Source organism: Carcharodon carcharias, chromosome 10 (assembly GCF_017639515.1).
Source record: "Carcharodon carcharias isolate sCarCar2 chromosome 10, sCarCar2.pri, whole genome shotgun sequence".
Classification (NCBI taxonomy): Eukaryota; Metazoa; Chordata; class Chondrichthyes; order Lamniformes; family Lamnidae; genus Carcharodon; species Carcharodon carcharias.
The window spans coordinates 125,185,103-125,208,425 of NC_054476.1; the positions used below are offsets into that span (position 1 = coordinate 125,185,103).

Sequence of the window (23,323 nt, forward strand, 5' to 3'; positions counted from 1 at the left end):
GACATCTGTAAGCTTCCCTTTGGTACCCATAGGTTCTTTGGCTAATTGGCTACTGTGAAGTCCAAAAAAAGAGAAAAAAAGACTGCCAAAGTACTTTAAGCCAATTAAGTTATTTTGAATTGAAAGGCTTTGTTATCACATAACAAACACAGAAGCCAGTTGGTGCACAGTAAACACCTCAGACAGTAATGTGATAGTGACCAGATAATCTGATACAATAACAGAAAATGCTGGAAAAACTCAGCAGGTCGAACAGCGTCTGAGAAGGACACTCTTCTTCAGTCATATGACTCAAAACGTTAACTCTGTTTTTCTCTCCAGAGATGCTGTTGGTTCTGCTGAGTTTTTCCAGCATTTTCTGCTTTTGTTTCAGATTTCCAGCATCCACAGTATTTTGCTTTTATCTTAATTTTTTTTTGTGAGGTTGATTGAGGGATAAATATTGATCAGGACACTGGGGATAACTCCCCTGCCCTTCTTCAAAATAATGGATCTTTTACATCCACCCTCTCGAATAGGCAGATGGGTCCTCGGTTTAGCGTCTCGTCGGAAAGACGGCACCTCCAGCAGTCTCTTGAATCCAGAACCTTTCTCAAGCCCAAATGCAACCCTTTCAGCCAGGGCTGAAAGGATCACAATTGGAAAAAAAATTCAAATCAAGAGAAATGGACTTGGAATTTAATACAGATCTGCATGTTGGGGGAAATGGAATCTTAGGGGTCAGATCAGAAAGCCGACTGCGCTCCCATTTTAGCTCCGATGGACGAGTAAAAGCCACATTAAATAAGACGAAATCCCAAAGGAAACAACAAAGACAAGCAACCCCCCTTCCTCGTTGTGCGCATGCCCGGTTCCCGGCGGGAACGAGGCACTGCGCATGCGCGGCCGGCCAACCGGCTGGCGGAAGTGTGTCCGTCACTTTAACGTTCCCCACCCGGCAGGAGTGGACCTGAACAAAGTAAGTGTATGGACCACGAAATGTGGTTATTTTCTATGTTTGGGATGCAATAGATTACGTCGAAAGGAGCAAATAAATACCCGATAATCTTGTTTATTTCCCCAATTTTGTTGCGAGACCCCTAGTTACAGTCGTGCCTGGTATAATCGAACTCTGCTACCAGTCTATGTTATTCAATTGAAGCAATGTAGGTCACATCTGTCCTTAAAACCTTCCGAACTACTCTATATAGGGAAATAAGAGTGTTTTTATTGAATGAAGAAGATTTAACCAAAGTTTTTGGTGTTGTAAAGGATTATAGGTTTTACTTTAAAGTTAATCATGAAATAATGCATTTATATAGGGTTTTTCCACAAACTCACGATGTCCCAACGCTGCTAATGAAGCAATTTAGAAGTGTAATACATTGTTGTAATGTAGTGAAGCTGGCAACCAATTCCCGCAGTGCAAGGTCCCACAAAATGCGGTGAGATATTGGGCTTATGTGCTTGGTGAGAATTCATCCAAATTGTTTATGCATTAACAGGATTTTTAAAAACTTATGTTTTAAGTGCTAAGCGTGGGTCATTCTCAACTCTTAATTCAAAAAATAATAGGTTCAAGTTGCCTTCCAGGTAAACCTCCACTGCAGTACTGTTGGAGTGCTGCATGAGCAGAGGTTTTTTTTTATTCATTCACGGGATGTGGGTTTCGCTGGCTTGGCCAGCATTTATTGCCCATTCCTAGTTGCCCTTGAGAAGATGGTGGTGAGTGCCTGCTTGAACCGCTGTACTCCATGTGTTGTAGATACACCCACAGTTCTGTTAGGAAGTGAGTTCCAGGATTTTGACCCTGTGACAGTGAAGGAACGGCAATATATTTCCAAGTCAGGATGGTGAGTGACTTGGAGGGGAACTTCCAGGTGGATGTTCTCATCTATCTGCTGCCCTTGTCCTTCTAGATGGTAGTGGTTGTAGGTTAGAAAGTGCTGTCTAAGAAGCCTTGGTGAAGTCCTGCAGTGCATCTTGTAGATGGTACACACTGCTGCTACTGGGCATCGGTGGTGGGATTCAGTGATGGCAATGCCATTGAACATCATGGGGCGATGGTTAGATGCTCTTTTGTTGGTGGATGGTCAGTGCCTGGCACTTGTGTAACGTGAATGCTACTTGCCACTTGTCAGCCCAAGCCTGGATATTGTCCAGGCCTTGCTGCATTTGGACATGGACTGCTTCTGTATCTGAGGAGTCGCAAATGGTGCTAAACATTGTGCATGTGCAATCATCCCCACTTCTGACCTCATGAAGGAAGGAAGGTCATTGATGAAGCAGCTGAAGATGGTTGGGCTGAGGACACAAACCTGAGGAGGTCCTGCAGTGATGTCCTGGAGCTGAGATGACTGACCTCCAACAACCACAACCATCTCCCTTTGTGCTAGGTGTGACTCCAACCAGTGGAGAGTTTTCCCTCCGATTCCCATTGACTCCAGTTTTGCTAGGACTCCTTGATGCTACACTCAGTCAAATGCTGCCTTGATGTCAAGGGCAGTCACTCTCACCTCAACTTGGGAGTTCAGGTCTTTTGTCCATGTTTGAACCAAGGCTGTAATGAGGTCAGGAGCTGAATGTCCCTGACAGAACCCAAACTGGGCATCAGTGAGCAGGTTATTGCTAAGCAAGTGCTGCTTGATAGCACTGTTGATGACCCCTTCTATAACTTTACTGATGATGTAGAATAGACTGATGGGGTGGTAATTGGTCGGGTTGGATATATCCTGCTTTTTGTATACAGGACATAGCCGGGTACATGCCTTTGTTGTAGCTGTACTGGAACAGCTTGGCTAGGGGCACAGCAAGTTCTGGAGCATAAGTCTCCAGTACTATTTCCAGAATATTGTCAGGGCTCATAGCCTTTGCAGCATCCAGTGCCTTCAGCCATTTTTTGATATTACATGGAGTGAATCGAATTGGCTGAAGACTGGCATCTGTGATGCTGGTGACCCCCACAGGAGGTTGAAATGGGTCAGTGCTTCAAAGTGCTCAGATGAAATGTTAAATGAATCTCCCTATGTAGGTGCATGTAAGATATCCAACGGTGCAGTATTTTTTGTTGGAGATGTCATTTATCTCATTACTGTTTGTGGAACTTGCTGTTTGCAAGTTGGCTGCTGTATTTGTCCACAGAGCAACAGTGACTACATATCAAAAGAGATGATTTTGCTGACTGAAATGCTTTGGGACACTCTGAGCATGTGAAATAAAGAAAGACTTGCATTTATATTGCACCTTCCACAATCTCAGACGTCCCAAAGTGCTTTACTGCCAATAGAGTACTTTTGAACTGTGGTCACTGTTCTAATGTAGAAAACATAGCAGCCAATCTGCTTACAGAAAGGCTCCATAAACAGCAACGTGATAATGATCATATAAGCTGTTTTTGTGATGTTAAAGGCTAAATATTGGTTAGAACACTGGGGATAACTACCCTGTTCTTTGAAGTAGTGTCACAGGATCTTTTAAGCCAACTCGGAGCAAATGAAGTTTAACATTACAGTTAAATATACTATAAGAATAGAAGTTGTCTTTGAGCAAATATTTTGACCTATTTTGTGTGATATTACAAAATCTCATTCACTTCAATGCAGGCAATATACAGACATGTCAGCAAGAACTGCCTCTGTCCATGCCAAGTGGATTATAGGAAAAGTGATTGGGACAAAAATGCAGAAGACTGCCAAAGTCAGAATAACTAGACTTGTCCTGAATCCATATCTGTTAAAGGTAAAATGGATTATTTTGAGATGTATGCAATGCTATGCCGATTAGAGAGACAATGATCATTTATTCTGAAACCAATTTTAAAAATACTTGATCCACATTAATTAGCTGAGTTTTACTGAGCAGATTGTGGTGTGATTTAGGGATTATTTTTCCCTAATTAATTATTTCCAACACTTATAATTTCTAAAATATTTGTGTATGACGTTTTATTGCTTTCCAATCAGAACTTTATCAGATTTACTGTTTTGGTTAACAGGTTGTGAACTAAATTTAACACTCCAGGCCACACTTCAAAGATTTAATAGTTATAATTTTAATGATTTGAAGACTTGACACAAAGAAGAAACTCTTCACAACCCTAAATTTTTACTTTTCCCTTTGGAGCCTCTCATTACTTTCACTGCCCTGAACTCTACAAATGGTCTTATTTGTTCATATAAAGTAGAAAATTTTCTTTGCACATTCTCAATTCAATTTTATGTATGTGTATTTACAGCCAGTGTCTACATCCACATTCAAGTAATGTTCAGCTTGCTTGATAGTATGTTTTTACTGATGTTCCCTAATTTTGTAAAATAAAAGGTTGAGTTTCACACCCAACATTTTCTATTTGGTGAACTTTGGATCATTCAGTAGCAATAAGATAACAGCTGGTATCACTAATAAAGTTAACTTGAAGCCCTCGGGTTGATATAAAATTCCAACTGCTTTACCAGTGGCCCTTAGAAAAGAAAACCTTTTGTCCTTACCCAGTCTAGTGAAATCTAACTCGCAGCATAGATTAACATGGTTGACTCTTAACTCTCCTCTGAGGTGATCTCATGAGCCACTCAGTTATAATGGGACAACTAGGAATGGGCAATAAATGCCAGCCTTGCCAGTGATGCCGATGTCCAGCAAACAATATTTTTTGGAAGTGTTTCCAGCATCTTAGCTATTAAACACAGCTGCCAGCAGATAAATCTACAGTTCTGAACACCAAGGTTGACTGCTCTTGGAACCTCCAGCAACATTCCTATCTAAAACTGGAAACAAACTTCTTTTTTAAAGTGTTAAATGCCTTTTAAGTGTACTCTTAAAACAGCATTTTAAAATGTTCATTCTTCTACAGTTTTACAATAAAAGGAAGACCTATTTTGCTCATGATCCAAAAGAGCAGTGCACTGTCGGCGATATTGTACTTCTGAAGGCTTTGCCTGAACGAAGGACCAAGCACGTTAAACATGAATTGGCAGAAATTGTATTCAAAGTTGGAAATGTCATTGATCCCATCACACAGAAACGCTGTAGTGGAAGCCGAATAATTGAACCCCTTAAAGACACTGATTCAGAAGTGGGATCCCTGAATGATCATATGAAGAATTTAGAGATCAATGTTGTGCAGAATAATTCAGAACTTAAAAACTCTGTGAGTTGAACTATAAATAAAATGTTTGTAAAATTGAATGTATTAAATGGATATTCATGCTGCAAATGTTATTCAGCAATGAGACAATATAGGTTTTTTTAATGAAAGAAAAGTGTGATGATTCTTCTATCTTAAATTTGTGTTTTCCTGGACTTGGGAGAGCTTGGATTTTCTGAAATCTTAGTAAAATAAATCCAAATGATTGTGCACAATCTTCAGTATATTTTCACATTCAATACCCATGATACAAGATGGCTTTTTAAATAAATTACTGATGGATTTTCCTTGAAATTTCTCAATCTAAGAAAATGTATAACGTCTTATAGCAACTGGGTTGATATGCCAAGATAAAAGAAAAATACTGCAGGTGCTGGCGATTTGAAAGAAGAAAGAAAATGCTGGAAAAACTCAGCAGGCCTGTCAGCATCCGTGAGAGAGAAACAGAGTTAATGTTTCAAGTCTGTGTGACTGCTTCAGAGCTAAAGAGAAGTAGAAATATGATGGATTTTAAACTGTTTAAGAGGGGGTGGGGCAAAATAAGTCAGGGATAGGTGGGGGGTGGTTAGGAGAGATTGACAAAGATGTCATGGACACAAGATATGCCATTTAACATGCTAGCATAGAACATACTAATAAAAGACTCCCAATGAATAATTATTTATGACATTTAATAATTAACTAGTAGATGTCCAATAATGCTGTTCATAATGAGTTGGAGTGGATGGGAGCAAAAGTTACAAAGGAACAAAACTGGCCGATAGTGTGAGGTCACCTACTTTGGATTTGAGGAAAAGGGAACATTTTTTTAATGGCAAGAAACTAGGGGCTGTGGTGGAGCAAACAGATTTAGAGTCCACAAATCACAAAATTCTAATACATAGATACAAAAAAAAATCAAAAAAGCTCATGGAATGTTGATCTTTACCTCAAAGGGTTGGAATGTAAAAATGAAAAAATGTTGCTTTCATTGTACAAAGCCTTGGTCAGATTCTCTGTGAAGTACTGTGTTCAGTTTTGGATGCTAAACTTCAGGAAAAGTATACCTTGGAAAGGTATTTGGCAGATTCATCAGAATCATGCTGGGGCTTAAAGACTTAAATTATGAGAAAGGAGCATAGAGAAGGTTTATATTCCCTCATGAAAGATTAAGGGATAATACAATTGAGTTATGTATGATTAAAATATTTGATTAAGGACCCTGAAAGGAAACTATTTCTTCTGGTCAGGGATTCCAAAACAAGAGACCATAACCTTAAAATTGGAGCTAAGCTGTTCATGGATGATGTCAGGAAGAACTTCTTCAAAGAAAGAACAGAAGAAATCTGGAACTCTTGTCCCACCAACCCCAAACCAACTTTGACCCACAAAAAATAGTGAGGCTAGGTAAATTGAAAATTTTAAAACAGTGATAGTTTTGTTCAGCAAGGACTTAAGGGATATGAAACAATGCAGGTTAATGGAGCTAAAGCACAGGTTAGCCATGGTCTAATTGAATGGTGGAACGTGCTCAAGAGGCTGAATGCCCTACTGTTACTCTTATAAAGCAAAATTTAATTTCAGATTTGGAAGTATAATTCATCCTTCATATTTTTTAAAAGCCCCGTTGTATGGACTTTAAATCCACTAAGAAACTAGATAGCACTACGGTCATAATATTACCAACTACAAATTACTGTAATTATTTAGGGGTTGAAATCAAAATGTTGATCCAACATTTTCTAAAAAAAACTACAAATATATGGATGGATAGCTAAAGATCACAAGCAGTAATTTAATATGAGTTCAGATACCTAGAAAAGTACTTATGTTTTCCTCCTGTGACAATATGAATAGAATGTTTCTCCAAAGGTCGTGGCTGATGTTTAAATCACTGGAGAACATAATTTTGGGGGATGTTTAACTCACCAGGAGTTTCACTTAATAAAAACAGATTCACCAAGTTTGGGCAAAAGTATACATAACCATTGAAAGTTATTTTTCCTCTTTAAGATCTTCCTGGGCCTTAGTGTATGTCTCAAGTTTACTTTAAGGTGCAGAGGAGAGGCATGAGGTTTTCCCTTCATAATTAAGAAGCAATTGGCCACCATCCAGCACCACCTGCCACCAACACCATACTGTCAATTCAAGGGTGACAATTTGTGAAAATAAACTTGGTTCTCACTTATGAGCTAAAAAGTCCTGCATCATCATGCTACCTAATAGATCTCTTTAGAATTGGTATAACTTGGAAATTTGCATCGAAGAAGCTTCTTCCTTAAAACTCAATTGTTGACAAGATTTGAGGTATGATGTAGCATTTTTAGTAGCACTAAAATCTGCTTTGCTTCAAGTTAAATCTGGGTGAAATGTTAGGCTAAAAGCAAAATACTGCAGATGCTGGAAATCTGAAATAAAAATAGGATGTGCTGTAAATATTCAGCATGTCTGGCAGCATCTGTGGAAAGAGAAACAGAGTTAATGATTCGAGTCAAATATGAGTTCTGAAGAAGATTCTTATTCAATTTGAAACATTAATCCTGTTTCTCTCTTCACAGATGCTGCCAGACTTGCTAAGTATTTCCAGCACTTCCTGTTAATCTTCATAATTGGAAAGGCTGGAAACAATCATATATAAAATTAGGTAATGCAAAGTGGCCAGCACAAGTGGAACCATGTTCCAATAGTCAGCATCTGCAAGCGGAGCCAAGAAAGTTGGAGGAAAGTAAAAACCTAGAGCAGCACTCTAGTTTGAGGATTCACATGCTGATTTATGAAATTTTTCTGTTATATTGTACTCCAGTTTCAAGATCATGAGAAGGGAAAAGAAAAACATTTGTCACCCCACTAAAACAAATTACTTATAAGTATTGTGTGTGTGTTTGTACATGTGTACACATGCATGCAGTACTTGTGCAGATTATTTTGGGCTTTATTTCACAGTCACCAAGGTAGATAAAGAAAAATTACAGTGAGAAATGGAAAGCCAGTTTTGAGGAAGGTGGCCATTTATAATTCCTAACTTGTGAAACCACTCCATGATGTAAATGGGAGGTTTCACAAAGCACCAGGAAAACAAGATACTTGATTATTCTGCATTCCCCTTCCTTTGCTAAATTGTCTTTTTGATGCTTTTGAATGTTGTGCACAAAAAATGGATCAGAATGTACAAAAGAGCCAGATCAGCCATGATCTAATAGAATAGTGGAACAGGCAAATGGGGCTGGATAGCCTACTGCTATTCCAAGAAGCAAAATTTCATTTCAGATTTGGAAGTATAATTCACTTTCCATAATTTATTTTAGAAGTTCCATTATGATAGACCTTAAATCCTCCTAGAAACTAGTTAAAACTATGGTTGTAATATTACAAAATATTTGACTCAAATTATACATGTAAAAGATAAAATTAATATTTATTAACCCTGTCAACAGGAAAGCAGTACAATGGTAAATAATTAACCCAGGTTAACTCAGTTATCAATGACTGTAGGAAGCAAAAATGTATTAACTTCATTACCTCTTTGCAGGCAAGGATGGTACGATTCTGAACATAGTCATCACAAACAGAACAGCTTTACTCAACATAGCGACTTAAATCAGTATCTTCTCTAACACAGCCTTAATTAACTAGTTTTAATATAGGTTTACTATAAAGTTTAACAATTTAGATTACAGTATGCTAGAGGCCAAGTTAGTTCTTTTCATACAGCAACATCCACATTCTTGCATTGAGTCAGAAGGCTTTGGGCTCAAGTCCCCTTCCAAGACTTAAATACATAATCTAGACTGACATTCTATTGCAGTACTGAGGTAATGTTGGATTGCTGGATGTGGTGTCATTCACATTTACTGTTCACATACACATTCACGCTTTTGTACTGTTTTCTTTTATAATACAGTTGTATTACACTTTTCATTACATATTTCTACTTGATCTAACATTTTTCACATGTCTGTTATTCAAACTTTTCAAATAATATTTACAACTATTAAATGTTCCCCTCACTTCTGCTGGAACTTTTTTCAGATGCTCATGCAAAAACCTCCCCTTTAAATGAAACAAAATACTTGTATTTAACAACCAATTATGCTTTCTTCTCAAGGCTAAGATTTTCATTAACACTTCCATAGCTAAACCACAATTTATTAGAATTATCAATACAGTATCTATCTTCATGTTAAAGTTATTCAAACATGTCCATAAATGTCACCAAAGCACTAGCTATTTTTGATAGAGAAAGATTCAAATTCACTTTAAGTCCCATCTTGTCTTATGCAAAGAAGTTAACTAAGCGCACATGAGGTGTTTGTTCGATGACAGGGGAGGAAATACATTTTCATTTCAAAAATAACAAAAATTATCTAAGTTGTTTTTGACTCGTTTGATATAACAACCCTTGTATTTTTATAGTGCCTTTAATGTAGTAGAATGTTCCAAGACACTTAACAAGAATGTTATTCAAATTTGATAGAGGCATATAGAGGAGATATTAGGACAAATAACTAAAAGCTTGGTCAAAGAGGTAGGTTTTAAGAGTGTGTTAAAGGAGGAAAGAGAGGTGGAGAAGAAATTCCAGAGCTTAGGGCTTTGTTGGCTGAATGCATGACCACCAAAGGTGGGAGAATTAAAATCAGAATGTTCAAGAGGCCAAAATTAGAGAAGTACAGATACATCAGAGGGTTGTGGGGCTGGAGGAAATTACAGAGATAAGGAGGTGAGGCCATGGAGGGCTTTGAAAAAAAGAATGAGAATTTTAAAATTCTCCAATATAAGTCTATCAACATCTCATTTATCTGTGAGATTTATGGTCAAAGAGGACGAGACATTGTAAAAATAAAAAGCAATATATTAATGCTGAAAATCAGATTTAAAGCCAGAACATTCTCACAAGACACAGTAGACCAGTCAGCACCTAAAGAAAGAGATTATGGTTTTGAACAGGTTTCTTCATTAATTACTTTGTAAACTCACTTAAATATGTCGAGTGGTGTATTTTTTTGTTGTAACACAGATCAATATAGGCTACATTTTCAAACAAAAATAGGGTTTCTTCTTTTGCACCCTTGGTGGAGTATGATACTCCAAAATGTCTAAAATTAAAAGCAAATATTAATTATAAATATGAGTCAATGTTTCCAACTGACATCTACAGTATGCTTATGTTACGATGACATTGATTTTTAGGTTTTGAATGAATTCTCATCAGCAACAATGTGAACCGCAGAACTTAAACCATGATCACACTCTTTGCCTCTCGGCCCCCTCTTGTTTTGGCAACATTGAACTAAAATAAATGACTTAATAGCCCTGTAGTGCAACCTGGTGCTCACAGCAAAGGCACCACAGCCTGAGTTTGGTTTGAATTTTGAATGCAGATTTTTGATACGGTCGCCACTGCTTAGCCATTGGAGGATAATCTTAATTCGGAGCACCAAGATCAAATGTCAGCAACTTGAAATATGTGCAAATTAATTATAAGATTCCTGAAATGTGGCTCCCCACGGTGATGAACAGGAAACCTTAGAGCCCATTCCTGGGATAAAGGGTCATTTTCTATGAGTAGCCAAGGCCCGAAGCTGCTGTTGCTCGCGCTAGGGTGCGGCCTGGCCTGGCCTGTGGCGCATGCGCAAGTCACGGCGCCGGGGTGAATGTCACCTCCACAGCAAGATGGCGGCCAGAGTTCTCGGTAACATTGTGGCCGCTGCGAGGAGGGCCACAGCCTGGACACAGGGCGAGGGCCGGGCTCCGGCAGCCGCTGCTGCTACCACCAGCACAGCAACCATAACCAGGTCAGTGTACGGTAGGGGGCTCGCCTTTGCCACCGCTTTGGCTCAACGTTACTGGAGGCCGGCTGAGGTAAACTGAGGTAAAGTTTATGTCCGCAGGCCCTTCCTTCTCCGCCGGAAAGAAAGTCAGGCGTCACTCTGCTTCTTCGTTTTAATTGTTCCTCAACGCCAGCAGAGCGAAGTTAACTTAACGTTCAGTTTAGCAGGTATTTAAATAAACGGCTGGCGATTAGCTGCACATCTTTTCAACCCTGAACTCGAAGTTTTTTTTTGAAGACCCGCACCTGCGGATTTGCATTTTGTCAAGGTCATTTATCTTTAGCAATTTTAATAACTGCGCAAAATGTTGCCCCGGTGTGTTCGTTTATCCATTCTGTTTAAAGTTAAACACATCACTGGGTAACTGTACCAATTGGTCCACGAGAACTATTTAAACATGCCTCTGAATTTGTTCATTCTGAGCAAAAGGAATATAGACATTGTTTGGAATGTATGGCGAGTAAAATGGCATTATTGTGTTAGTATCAGAGCAGGAGTAAAATAACAATTATTAACATTAAACCTTTAATCAAACTCTTCCACAAAAATGTCATTTTTTTGTATATATTCAAAACAATTGTAGATTCGAGTTCAATTTGTGACCACAACAAAATTATGAAACCCTGGTCTATATGACAATTTGTTGATTGTTCGAGTAAGAAATTGTGGATTTGCACATTGTCATATTAATATTTGAATATGGGACAGGAGAATGTTACTGGTGAGGAATTGGGAAATGTTTTTAGTGTGATCAGGACTGTTTTTCCCATCAGTGTTCCTGTTCCGAAAAGGAGGGGAACACAACCTTATCTGGTTTGTTGTGATGAAATGGAGCAATTGGACAACCTAAAAAATAAGAAAACATTGGAAAACGTGACCACAATGCAAATTTGCTCTGTGTGGGAATAGGAATATAAGAATTTAGTACTCACTTAGTCCAAGATATAACATTCCATAGTTTTGTAGTATTGGACCAGTATCAAATCCAGAAATGTATGCTCTATTTCTCTGACTAAACATTTCAAGTCCTGTTTGCTGTCTCTCCTGTTCCCACGTTGTGCTAATGGATTCAGTTATCCAAAATGTTTGGGTGACAGTGGGAAATATTTGAAATGGCACTATAAGTATATTTGAGTAAAGACAAATCATGATTGTGTCAAAGGCAGCTGTCCTGTGGATGAATAGGAAGAAAGGATCACATTTGAAACATTTTTTTAAAACTTCAGCATTTAGCACTTGGTCAAATAGCTTGAATTAATAAAAAGCATACAAGAAAGCTACAAAAAAAGTTAAACACTAAGAGAAAATGGTTTTAAAAAAATTGTATGGTGCCTTTAATGTAATATAACATCCCAAGGCTCTTCAACGGAGTGTTATAAAGTGTTAAACACCAAGCCATGTGAGGCATATGCAGTCAGGAGGGAGTTGCCCTAGGAGTGCTCAACATCAACTCTGGACCCCATGAAGTGTCATGGTATCGGGTCAAACATGGACAAGAAAACCTCCTGCTGGTAACCACCGCAACCCCTCCCTCTTAGCTGATGAGTCATTACTCCTCCATGTTAAACATCATTTGGAAGAAACACTAGGTTGGCAAGGGCACAGAATGTACTCTGGGTGAGGGACTTCAATGTCCATCACCAAAAGTGGCTTGGTAACACCACTAATGACTGAGCTGACCTAGCCCAAAAGGACACAGCTCTTAGACTGGGTCTGTGGCGGGTGGCAAGGGAACCAACAAGAGGGAAAAACATACTTGGGCCTCTTCCTCACCAACCTGCCTGTCACAGATTTCAAACAGGTCTAGCGACTCAACTGGCCATCAGCAGCAGCCAAACTATTTACAGCCACAATCTGTAACGTCATGGCCAGCATAACCCCCACTCTACCGTTACCATCAAGCCGGGGCTCAACCCTGGTTCAATGAAGAGTGCAGGAGGGCATGCCAGGAGCAGCACCAGGCATACCTAAAACGATGTGGTATCAACTTGGTGAAGCTACAACACAGGACTACTTGCATGCCAGGCTGCAGAAGCAGCATGCGATAGGCAGAGCTTGGTGACCCCACAACCAATAGATCAGATCTAAGCTCTGCAGTCCGGCCACATCTAGTCATGAATGGTGGTGGAAGAACAATTAACTGGAGGAGGAGGCTCCACAGATATACCCATCATCAATGGTGGAGGAGCTGAAGCATTTGCAATCATCTTCAGCCAGAAGTGCTGAGTGGACGATCCATCTTGGCCTCTTCCTGAGGTCCCCAGGATAACAGCTATCAGTCTTCAACCAATTCGATTCACTCCACGTGATTTCAAGAAACTGGATACTGCAAAGTCTTGACACATTCTGGCAATAGTACTGAAGACTTGTGCTTTAAAACTAGCCATGTTCCCCTAGTCAAGCTGTTCCGGTACAACTACAACATGGCATCTACCTGGCACTGTGGAAAATTGGCCGGATATGTCCTGCCACATAAGCAAGACGAATCCAATTCTGCCAATCACTGCCTCATCAGTCTACTCTCAATCAACAGCAAAGTGATGGAAGGTGTTGTCGACAGTGCTATCAAGCAGCACTTACTCAGCAATAACCTGCTCACTGCTGCTCAGTTTGGGTTCCTCGAGGGCCACTGAGCTCCTGACCTCATTACAATCTTGATCCAAACATGGACTAAAGAGCTGAACTGCAGAGCTGAGGTGAAAGTGACTGCCTTTGACATCTAGACACCTTTTGACTAACTATTGCATCAAGGAGCCCTAGCAAAACTAGAATCAATGGAAATGTGGGTTTGAAGTCATGCCTAGCACAGAGAATTGTGTATTGTGGTTGTTGGTTACTCATCTCATTCCCAGGATATCGCTGCAGGAATTCCTCAGGGTAGTGTCCTAGGCCCAACCATCTTCAGCTCCTTCATCCTTCCCACCATCATAAGGTCAGAATTAGGATATTTGCTGTTGATTTGGTTTAATTGGTTTCACCTGAAAGATTATTGCAGATTCTGTTGGCCAAGTTGGCCATTAACAGGTCCAGGCAGCAGGCGATCGACGGGGGAGTCCCACCCGATTGTTTGTCCCTCTTCTGCGGCTATGTTCGCGGCCGGATGTCCCTGGAGAGGGACCACGCGGTGTCTGCAGGCACTCTCGAGGCCTTCCGTACTCGGTGGGCACCGCGGGGACTGGGGTGTTTTGTTGACCCCTTTAATCACATTTTGATTTAAAGTTTGTAAGGTTCCTTTAAACTTTGTTCTTGGTTTTACAGCTGACCTGAATTAGGGGCTGTGCCTGATTTATCCCAATTTTGTTGATTTGGTTTAATTGGTTTAACCTGAAACATTATTGCAGATTCTGTGCCCATGTGCAGCAAGACCTGGACAACATTCAGTCTTGGGCTGTTAAGTGGCAAGTAACATTCATGCCACACAAGTTCCAGGCAATGATTATCTCTAACAAGGGAGAATCCAACCATCTTCCATTTGACATTCAATGCATTACCATCATTGAATCCCCTGCTATCAACAGCCTGCTGGTTTACCATTGAGCAGAATCTGAACTGGACCAGCCATATAAATACTGTGGCTCCAAGAACAGGTCAGAGGCTGGGAATTCTGCAGTGAGTCACTTCTCCAAAGCCTGTCTACCTTCTACAAGGCACAAATCAGGAGTGTGATGAAATACTTTCCACTTGCCTGGGTGAGTGCAGCTCCAACAATACTTAAGAAGTTTGACACCATCCAGGTGTCTGCAACCTCTACCACCTAGAAGGAGAAGAGCAACAGATGTATGGGAATGCTATCAACTGCAAGTTTCCCTCTAAGTCACTCACCATCCTGACTAGACCTAATATGGCCATTCCTTCACTATCGCAAAGTCAGAATCCTGGAAATCCCTCCCTAACAGCACTGTGGGTGTTCCTACAACACATGGGTTGTAGTGGTTCAAGAAGGAAGCTCGCCACCACCTTCAATTAGGGATGGGCAATAAATGCTGGCCTTGCCAGCGATGTTAATACCCCATGAAAATTTTTAAAAGGCAATATTAGGGCAGATGGACAAAAACTTGGTCAAAGGTGTAGGGTTTAAAGAGCATCGTAAAGAAAATGTGGCGCCGAAGAGGTGTAGGGAGGGAATTCAGAACCTAGGGACTAGCCAGCTGAAGGCACAGTCACCAATGGGGGAGCAATTACAATTGGGGATGCTCAAGAGGCCAGAATTAGATGAGGGCAGATATCCTGCAGCCTCACATCGAACCATGATATTACACAGGTAGGAAATGAGGCTTATGGAGGCATTTGAAAATAAGAGTGAGAAATTTAAAGCCAAGTTATTGACTCCCAGTCAAGCAATGTAGGTCAACAAGCACAGAGATAATAGGTGATTGGGACATGATGCCAGGAAGGACACGGGCAGCAGTTTTGGATGACCACAAATTATTGGAGGGAACAATGTGGAAGGCACACCAGGATTACACCAGAGTTGTCAAGTTTGAAAGTAGCAAAGGCGTGCACAAGGCTTTAAGCAATACATGAATTGTGGCAGGGGCGGATTCACATGATGATACAGAGATGGAAATAGGCAGTCTTAATGATGGTGTGAATATGTGGTCAGAAGCTCATCTTGCAGTCAAGAATGAGACCGAGGTCGTGAGCAGTCTGGTTTAGTTTCAGACAGTTCCCTGGGAGAGGTATAGATTCGGTAGCTGGGGAACTGATTTAGCAGCTCAAGTCAATGGCTTCAGTCTTCCCAATATTTAACTAGAGAAAATTTCAGCTTATCCAGTACTGGATGTTGGCTAAGCAGTTTGATAATTTAGTAACAGTGGAGGAGAGAGGTGGTGGTGAGTTAGAGCTGGATATCATCAGCCGTACATGTGAAAACTGATGTTATGCTTTTGAATGATGTTACCAAGGGGCAGCATGTGAAAAATAGGAGGAGGCCAAGATTAGATCTTTGGGGGATACCAGCGGTAATGGTCCAGAAGCGGGAAGAGAAGCCATTGTAAGTAATACAGTACCCAGGCTATGATTAAAGAGATAAGAATTGAAGCATGCAAGTGCAGTTTCACCCTGCTGGATGACAGTGGAGAGTCATTGGAGGAGAATGGCATGATCATCAGTGTCAAAGGCTGCAGACAGGTTGAGAAGGATGAGGAGTGATCCTTGATTTGAAAAATAAACTTGAGTGGTGCCCGTGCACTTTAGCTATTCATTGCCAAGCCTGCTGTGACCACATGTATGTTGACTGGTCCTCTGCCAGAACTGTCAACGACCACAGGATCGTCATGGGGTCTAAAATTAGCACGTTTTTTTTCTGTACACCCACACTGTACTTATCCACGTTTCTTGCACCTGCCACCCTTCAAAGATCATCTCATTTAGGAAATCTACTTCCTGTGGTTTTTACCTTTATGCTTCCTAACATGTTGACCACTCAATATTCTTCCTGGCCCCATTCCATTTTATATTGTAAATGATTTTCTTGCCTCATGCTCTAACCCTGCTCCCTTTCAAAACTGCCATCATTTCTGTCTTCAAAAAGCCAATCCTTGACTCCTTGTAAACCTCCACTACATTTCTAAATGCTCTTTCCTGTCCTTGAGTGATTAAAATACAAGCATGTAGGTGCAGTAGCATAATGATTTTGTTCCTAGACTGATAATCCAGAAGCACTGGAATAATGATCTGGAGATACTGTATCCCACCACATCAGCTGGGGAATTCAAATTCGGTTAATCAAATAAAAAGCTAAAGTCTGTAATGGTAACCGTGAAACTACCAAACTGTTCCATCTGATTCACTAACGCCCTGCAGGGAAGTAAATTTGCTGTCCTTACCTGGTCTGGTCGACATGTGACTCCAGACCTACAGCAGTCCAGTTATCTCTTAACTGTCCTCTGAAATAGCCTAGCAAGCCACTCAGTTATATCAAACTGCTAAAAGAAAAAATAAGAAAATTGACCTAGACACCAAACACGACATAGACTAACCTTGCCCAGTCAACCCTACAAAGTCGACCTCACAAACATACAAACAAGGGGCAGGAGTAGGCCATTTGGCTCCTCAAGCTTGCCCTGCGATTTAATAAGATCATGGCTGATCTGATAGTAACATCAAATCTGTATCCTTCCTAACCCCGATAACCCATCACCCTCTTACTTACAAAGAACCTATCCACCTCTGCCTTAAAAATATTCAAAGACTCTGCTTTCACTGCCTTTTCAGGAAGAGAGTTCCAAAGACTCTCAACCCTCTAAGAGAAAAATATTCTCATCTTTTTTCAAATGGACGACCCCTTTTTTTAAACAGTGACCCCTAGTTCTGCATTCTCCCACAAGAGGAAACATCCTCTCCACATCCACCCTGTCAAGTCCCCTCAGGATATTTTATGTTTCAATCAAGTCACCTCTTACTGTTCTAAACTCCAGCTGATACAAGCCTAGCCTGTCCAACCTTTCCTCATAAGACAACCTTATGACATGTTGGGAGTTGTCCCAAAATTAGGAGAATCAGACTACTCAAGTAACAGCCTGACATTCACATGCACACAGAATGTACTCTTTTTCCCATGTCCCAGACTCCTCCATTACCATTCCTGGGTATGTCCTATCCCACTGACAGGACAGCCCTACCAGAGGTCGTGGTACAGTGGTATACAGTTGGGATGGAATGGCACTAGGAGTCCTCAACATTGACACCAGACCTGATGAAGTCTCATGACCTCAGGGCAAACATGGATATAGAAACCTCCTGATTAGCACCTGATTGCTGCGTATTACCCTATCTCAGTTGATCAATCTGTACTCCTCTGTTGAACATTTTAAAAAAAGCACTGTGAAGGTGGGAAGGGCACAGAATGAACTCTTGGTGGGGGACTTCAATGTTCATCACCAAGAGTGGCTTGGAAGCACCACTACTGACCAAGCTGACTGAGTCCTGAATGGCATATCTACCAGATTAAGCTTGTGGCAGGTGTGAGAGAACCAACACAAGCAGAAAAGCCTACTTGACCTCATCCTCACCAAACTACCTAGCACAGATTTCTGTCCATGGTAGGAGTGACCACCGTACAATCTTTGTGGAGACAGAATCCTCTCTTCATGTTGTGTAGCACTATCACTGTGCAAAATGGGATATATTTAGAACAGATCTAGCAATTCAAAACTGGGCATCCAGAAAGTGATGTGTGCCATCATCAACGCAGAATTGTATCCTATCACAAGTTGTAACCGTGTGGCCTAACATATCCTTCACTCTATCATTGCCATCAAGCCAGGGGACCAACCCTGGTTCAATGAGAGAGTGTTCCACCTGAAGAGTGATGCTAACTTGGTGAAACTCTGCAGCTCTGCCATATTCAGTTGTGAATGTTGTTGACCAATTAAAGGAAGAAGGAGGCTTCTTGAGTATCCCCACCCTCAAGGATGACATGGCCCAGCATGAATGCAAGAAACAAGGCTGAAAAGTTTTTGACCATCTTCAGTCAGCAGTTCCAAGTAGATGATCTAGCTAGGCGTTTTTCTAAGATCCCCACAATCACAGAAGCTAATCTTTAGCCAATTTATTTCCCTCCATGTGATATCAAGAAATGGTTGAGGGCACTCAATATGGTAAAGGCTATGCACCTCAACAACTCCTCATCTATACTGCTGAAGATTTGTGCTCCAGAACTCCCTGCATTTCTAGCCAAGCTGCTCCAGTACAGCTACAACACTGGTGTCTGTCTGACAATGTGGAAAATTGTTCATATATGCCTTGTCTACAAAAAGGAGGGCAAGTCTCATCTGGCCAATTACCACCCCACAAGCCTATCCTCAGCAAAGTGTTATATTTTGTCAACAGTGCTGTACTGACCAATAACCACATCACTAATGCTTAATTTGGATTCTGCCAAGACCACATGGCTCCTGATCTCATTTGACCCTTGGTCCAAACATGGACAAAAAAGTGATCCACCCAGGGCATCAAGGCAGCATTTCACAGAGTGTGGCATCAAGAAGACCGTATAAGATTGAAATCAGTGGGAATCAGGAGCGCAAGCTCTCTACTGGCTGGAGTCATACTTAGCACAAAGAAAGATGCTTGCTGTTGTTGGAGGCCAATCACCTCAGCTCCTGAACATCTGGAGGTAGACTGAACCCCTCAGGCAAACATTTTAACATCTTTGTCCTTGCACTTGAATGCTTCAATTTTTCTGTGATCTCTATAATTATTCTTCCCTGTGTTACTATGACCCCTAATTAACTATTGGGAAGACCGAAGCCATTGCCTTTGGTTTTTGCCCACCCTCACAAATGCCATCCCTGTCCCTGATAACTGTTGTGAGGCCAGACCAGACCATTCACAACTTCAGTATCACATTTGACCCTGAGATGAGCTTTCAACCACATACTCATGCCATCACCAAGACAGCCCTATTTCCACCTCTGTAATACTGCCTGACTCCACCCCTGTTTTAACTTATCTGCTGAAACCCTCCTCCATGCCTTTGTTACCTCTTGACTCTACTATTGTGGCGCATTACTGGCTAGTTTTCCATGTACCACCCTCTGCAAGCTTGAGCTCATCCAGAATTCTTGCTGCCTGTGTTCTAACTCTCATCAACCCCACTCTTCCAGTACTAGTTGATCTAGACTGGCCCCTAGTTAAACAATGCCTCAATTTTAAAATTTTCATCCTATTTTCAAATCCCTCCATTGCCACATCCCTTCTTATCTCAGTTTTTTTCTCCAGGTGACAACTTTTCAAGATATCTTCTGGTAGGACCCTGGAAAGTACAGAAGATCAGAGGGACCTTGGTATGCATATCCACAGATCCCTGAAGGTAGCAGGGCAGGTAGATAAGGTGCTTAAGAAGACATATGGGATACTTGCCTTTATTAGCTGAGGCATAGAATACAAGAGCAGGGAGGTTATGCTGGAGCTGTATAAAATGCTGGGTAGGCCACAACTGGAGTACTGCGAACGTGCAGTTCTGTTCACCACATTATAGGAAGGATATGATTGCACTGGAGAGGGTGCAGAGATTTACCAGGATGCTGCCTGGGCTGGAGGGTCTGAGCTATGAAGAAAGATTGGATAGGCTGTGGTTGTTTTCTTTGGAGCAAAGGAGGTTGAGAGGGGACCTGATAGAGGTGTACAAGATTATGAGGGGCATAGATAGGGTGGATAGGAGGGCACTTTTTCCATTAGTAGAGGGGTCAGCACAGATTTAAGGTAAGAGGTAGAAGGTTAAGAGGGGAGTAGAGAAATTTTTTCACCCAGAGGGTTATGGGAGCCTGGAACTCTTTGCCTGAAAGGTTGGTTGAGTCAGAAACTCTCATAACATTTAAGAAGCACTTAGATATTCACTTGGGTTGCCATAGCCTCCAGGGCTATGGGCCAAGCGCTGGAAAATGGGATTAGTGTAGTCAGATCTTTGTTGACCAGTGTGGACATGATGGGCCGAATGGCCTCCTTCTGTGCTGTAGACGTCTATGAGTCTAACTCTGGCCCCTTGAGCATCCACAATTTCAGCAGCTCCACCATTGGTGACCGTACCTTCAGCCACCAAAACCCTAAGTTCCAGAACTTATTAAATTAAAGGATGTGGGTGTCACTGGCTAAGGCAGCATTTATTGGCCATCCCTAATTGCCCTTGAGATGGTGGTAGTGAGCTGCCTTCTTGAACTCCTGTCTCTGGGGTAGGTACGCCCATAGTGCTGTTAGGAAGGAAGCTCCAGGATTTTGACCCGGTGCTAGTGAGTGAACGGTGATATATTTCCAAGTCTTGGGTGAGTGGCTTGGAGGGAAACTTCCAAGCGGTGGTGTTCCCATCTATCTGCTGCCCTTGTCCTCGAGATGATAGTGACAGTGGGTTTGAAAGATGTTACCTAAGGAGCCTTAGTGATTTTCTACAGTGCAGCTTGTAGATGGTACATACTGATGCCAATGTTCGTCGATGGTGGAGAGTCAATGTTTATGGATGGGGTGCCAGTATGGTGGGCTGCTTTCCTGGATGGTGTCAAGCTTCTTGAGTGTTGTGGGAGCTGCACTCATGCAGGCAAGAAGGGAGTATTCCATCACATTCCTGACTTGTGCCTTGTAAATGGATGACAGGCTTTGGGGAGTCAGGAGGTGAGTTATGCACCACAGGATTCCTAACCTCTGACCTGCTCTTGCAGCCACCAAACTTATATGGATAATCCAGTTAGATTTCTGGTCAATGGTAACTCCCAGAATGTTGATAGTAATGGTAATGCCATTGAATGTCAAGGGGCAAAGGTTAGATTCTCTCTTGTTGGAGATGGTCATTGCCTGGCACTTGTGCGGCATGAATGTTACTTGCCACTTGTCAGCCCAAGCCTGGATATTGTCCAGATCTTGCTGCATTTGGATATGGACTGCTTCAGTATCTGAGGAGTCGCAAGTGGTGCTGAACATTGTGCAATCATCAGGGAACATCCCCACTCCTGATCTTATGATGGAAGGAAAAACATTGATGCAGCAGCTGAAGATGGTTGGGCTGAGGACACTACCCTGAGGAACTCCTGCAGTGATGTCCTGGAGCTGAGATGATTGACCTCCAACAACCACAACCATCTTCCTTTATGGTAGGTATGACTCCAACCAGCAGAGAGTTTTCCATCTGATTCCCACTGACTCCAGTTTTGCTAGGGCTCTTCGATGCCTCACTCGGTCAAATGCTGTCTTGATGTCAAGGGCAGTCAATATCACCTCATTTCTGGAGTTAAGCTCTTTTGTCCATGTTTGAACCAAGGCTGTAATGCAGTCAGGAGCTGAGTGGCCCTGGCGGAATGGAAACTGGGTGTCAGTGAGCAGGTTATTGCTAAACAAGTGCTGCTTGATAGCACTGTTCCATCACTTCACTGATGATGGCGGTAATTGGCTGGGTTGGATTTGTCCTTTTTGTGTACAGGACGTACCTGGGCAATTTTTCCACATTGCTGGGTAGATGCCTGTGTTTATAGCTGTACTGGAACAGCTTGGCTTGGGCACATCAAGTTCTGGAGCACAAGTCTTCAGTCCTACTGCCAGAATGTTATCAGAGCCCATAACCTTTGCAGTATCCAGTGCCTTCAGCCATTTTGTGATATCATGTGGCATGAATCAAATTGGCTGAAGACTGGCACCTGTGATGCTGGGGACCTCTGGAGAGGTTGTCCATTTAGCACTTCTGGCTGAAGATTGTTGCGAGTGCTTCAGCCTTAATCTTTTGCACTGATGTGCTGGGCCCCTCCGTCATTGAGGATAGGGATATTTGTGGAGCCTCCTCCTCCAGTGAGTTGCTTAATTGTCTACCACCATTCACAATTGGATGTGGCAGGACTGCAAAGCTTAGGTCTGATCCGTTGGCTGTGGAGTCGCTTAGCTCTGTCTATCACTTGCTGCTTATTCTGTTTGGCATTCAAGTAATCCTGTGTTGTAGCTTCACCAGGTTGACACCTCATTTTTAGGTATGCCTGGTGCTGCTCCTGGCATACCCTCCTGCACTCCTCTTTAAACCAGGGTTGATCCACTGGCTTGGTGGTAATGGTAGAGTGGGGGATATGCCAGGCCATGAGGTTACAGATTATGGTTGAGTACAATTCTGCTGCTGCTGATGGCCCGCGGCACCTCATAGTTTGCCCAGTTTCATTCCTTTTTATTAACTTTGTAGCAGAGGGCTACATTTCAGAGTGCTAACCACATTACTGTGGATCTGGAGTCACATGCAGGCCAGATATGCCAGGTCCACACACCGCCTCATGATTGCCCTGTCTTGGGCCAGATCTGTTCGGAATCTATCCAATTTAGCATGTTGGTAGTGCCACACAACCTGATGAAAAATGAGGATAGCAGATTTCCTTCCCTAAATGACATTAGACTTTCATTCCAGATTTTTATTGAATTCAAATTTCACCATCTGCCGCAATGGGATTCTAACCCGCATCCCTAGAGCATTACCCTGGATCTCTGGATTACCAGCCCAGTGACAATACCACTAAGCCCCCGTTCCAAGTTACTTCTCCATTTCTCCTTGCTTTCTTCCTTCAAGCCAGCCCTTAAACATATGTCTGTGATCAAGCTTTTGGTCATCTGCCCTTGTTATATCCTTGTGTTGGTTTGTGTCATATTTTGTTTTATAATGCTCCTGTGAAGCACTTTGGGATGTTTTACTGTGTTAAAGTGCTATATAAATACGGTTACTGTTGAATAGACCTCGTATTAGACATGAGAAATTTGAGTTCTTATGAAATAATGCCTTTCAGAAATGTCTTTCAGAAAACATTTTTGAGTGATTTAATTGATCTACAAACCATATTTTGAAAATGTTGAAATATTTTCCATTATAAATTTTAACATGTTTACATACGATTCTTCCGTTATAAATGTTTATATGAAATGTTGATGCAGAAAATAA

General features: G+C 41.6%; 2 protein-coding genes across 3 annotated transcripts in view; both read left to right on the plus strand.

Annotated features, from left to right (window-relative positions):
• The first annotated feature begins 879 nt into the window (after positions 1–879).
• On the plus strand, positions 880–5,337 carry mrps17 (mitochondrial ribosomal protein S17). Its single transcript, XM_041198141.1, has 3 exons — positions 880–958; positions 3,582–3,717; positions 4,829–5,337. The coding sequence occupies exons 2-3, from the start codon at positions 3,595–3,597 to the stop codon at positions 5,132–5,134; spliced, it is 429 nt and encodes a 142-aa protein (XP_041054075.1). The 5' UTR covers positions 880–958; positions 3,582–3,594; the 3' UTR covers positions 5,135–5,337.
• A 5,396-nt stretch (positions 5,338–10,733) lies between these two features.
• Positions 10,734–23,323, plus strand: part of nipsnap2 (nipsnap homolog 2) — a 42,858-nt gene continuing 30,268 nt past the window's right edge. For both annotated transcript variants that reach the window (XM_041197946.1, XM_041197947.1), the window contains exon 1: positions 10,734–10,893. In XM_041197946.1, the coding sequence (XP_041053880.1) occupies positions 10,772–10,893 (122 nt within the window). In that variant the 5' untranslated portion in view covers positions 10,734–10,771. The remainder of the gene's footprint in view (positions 10,894–23,323) is intronic.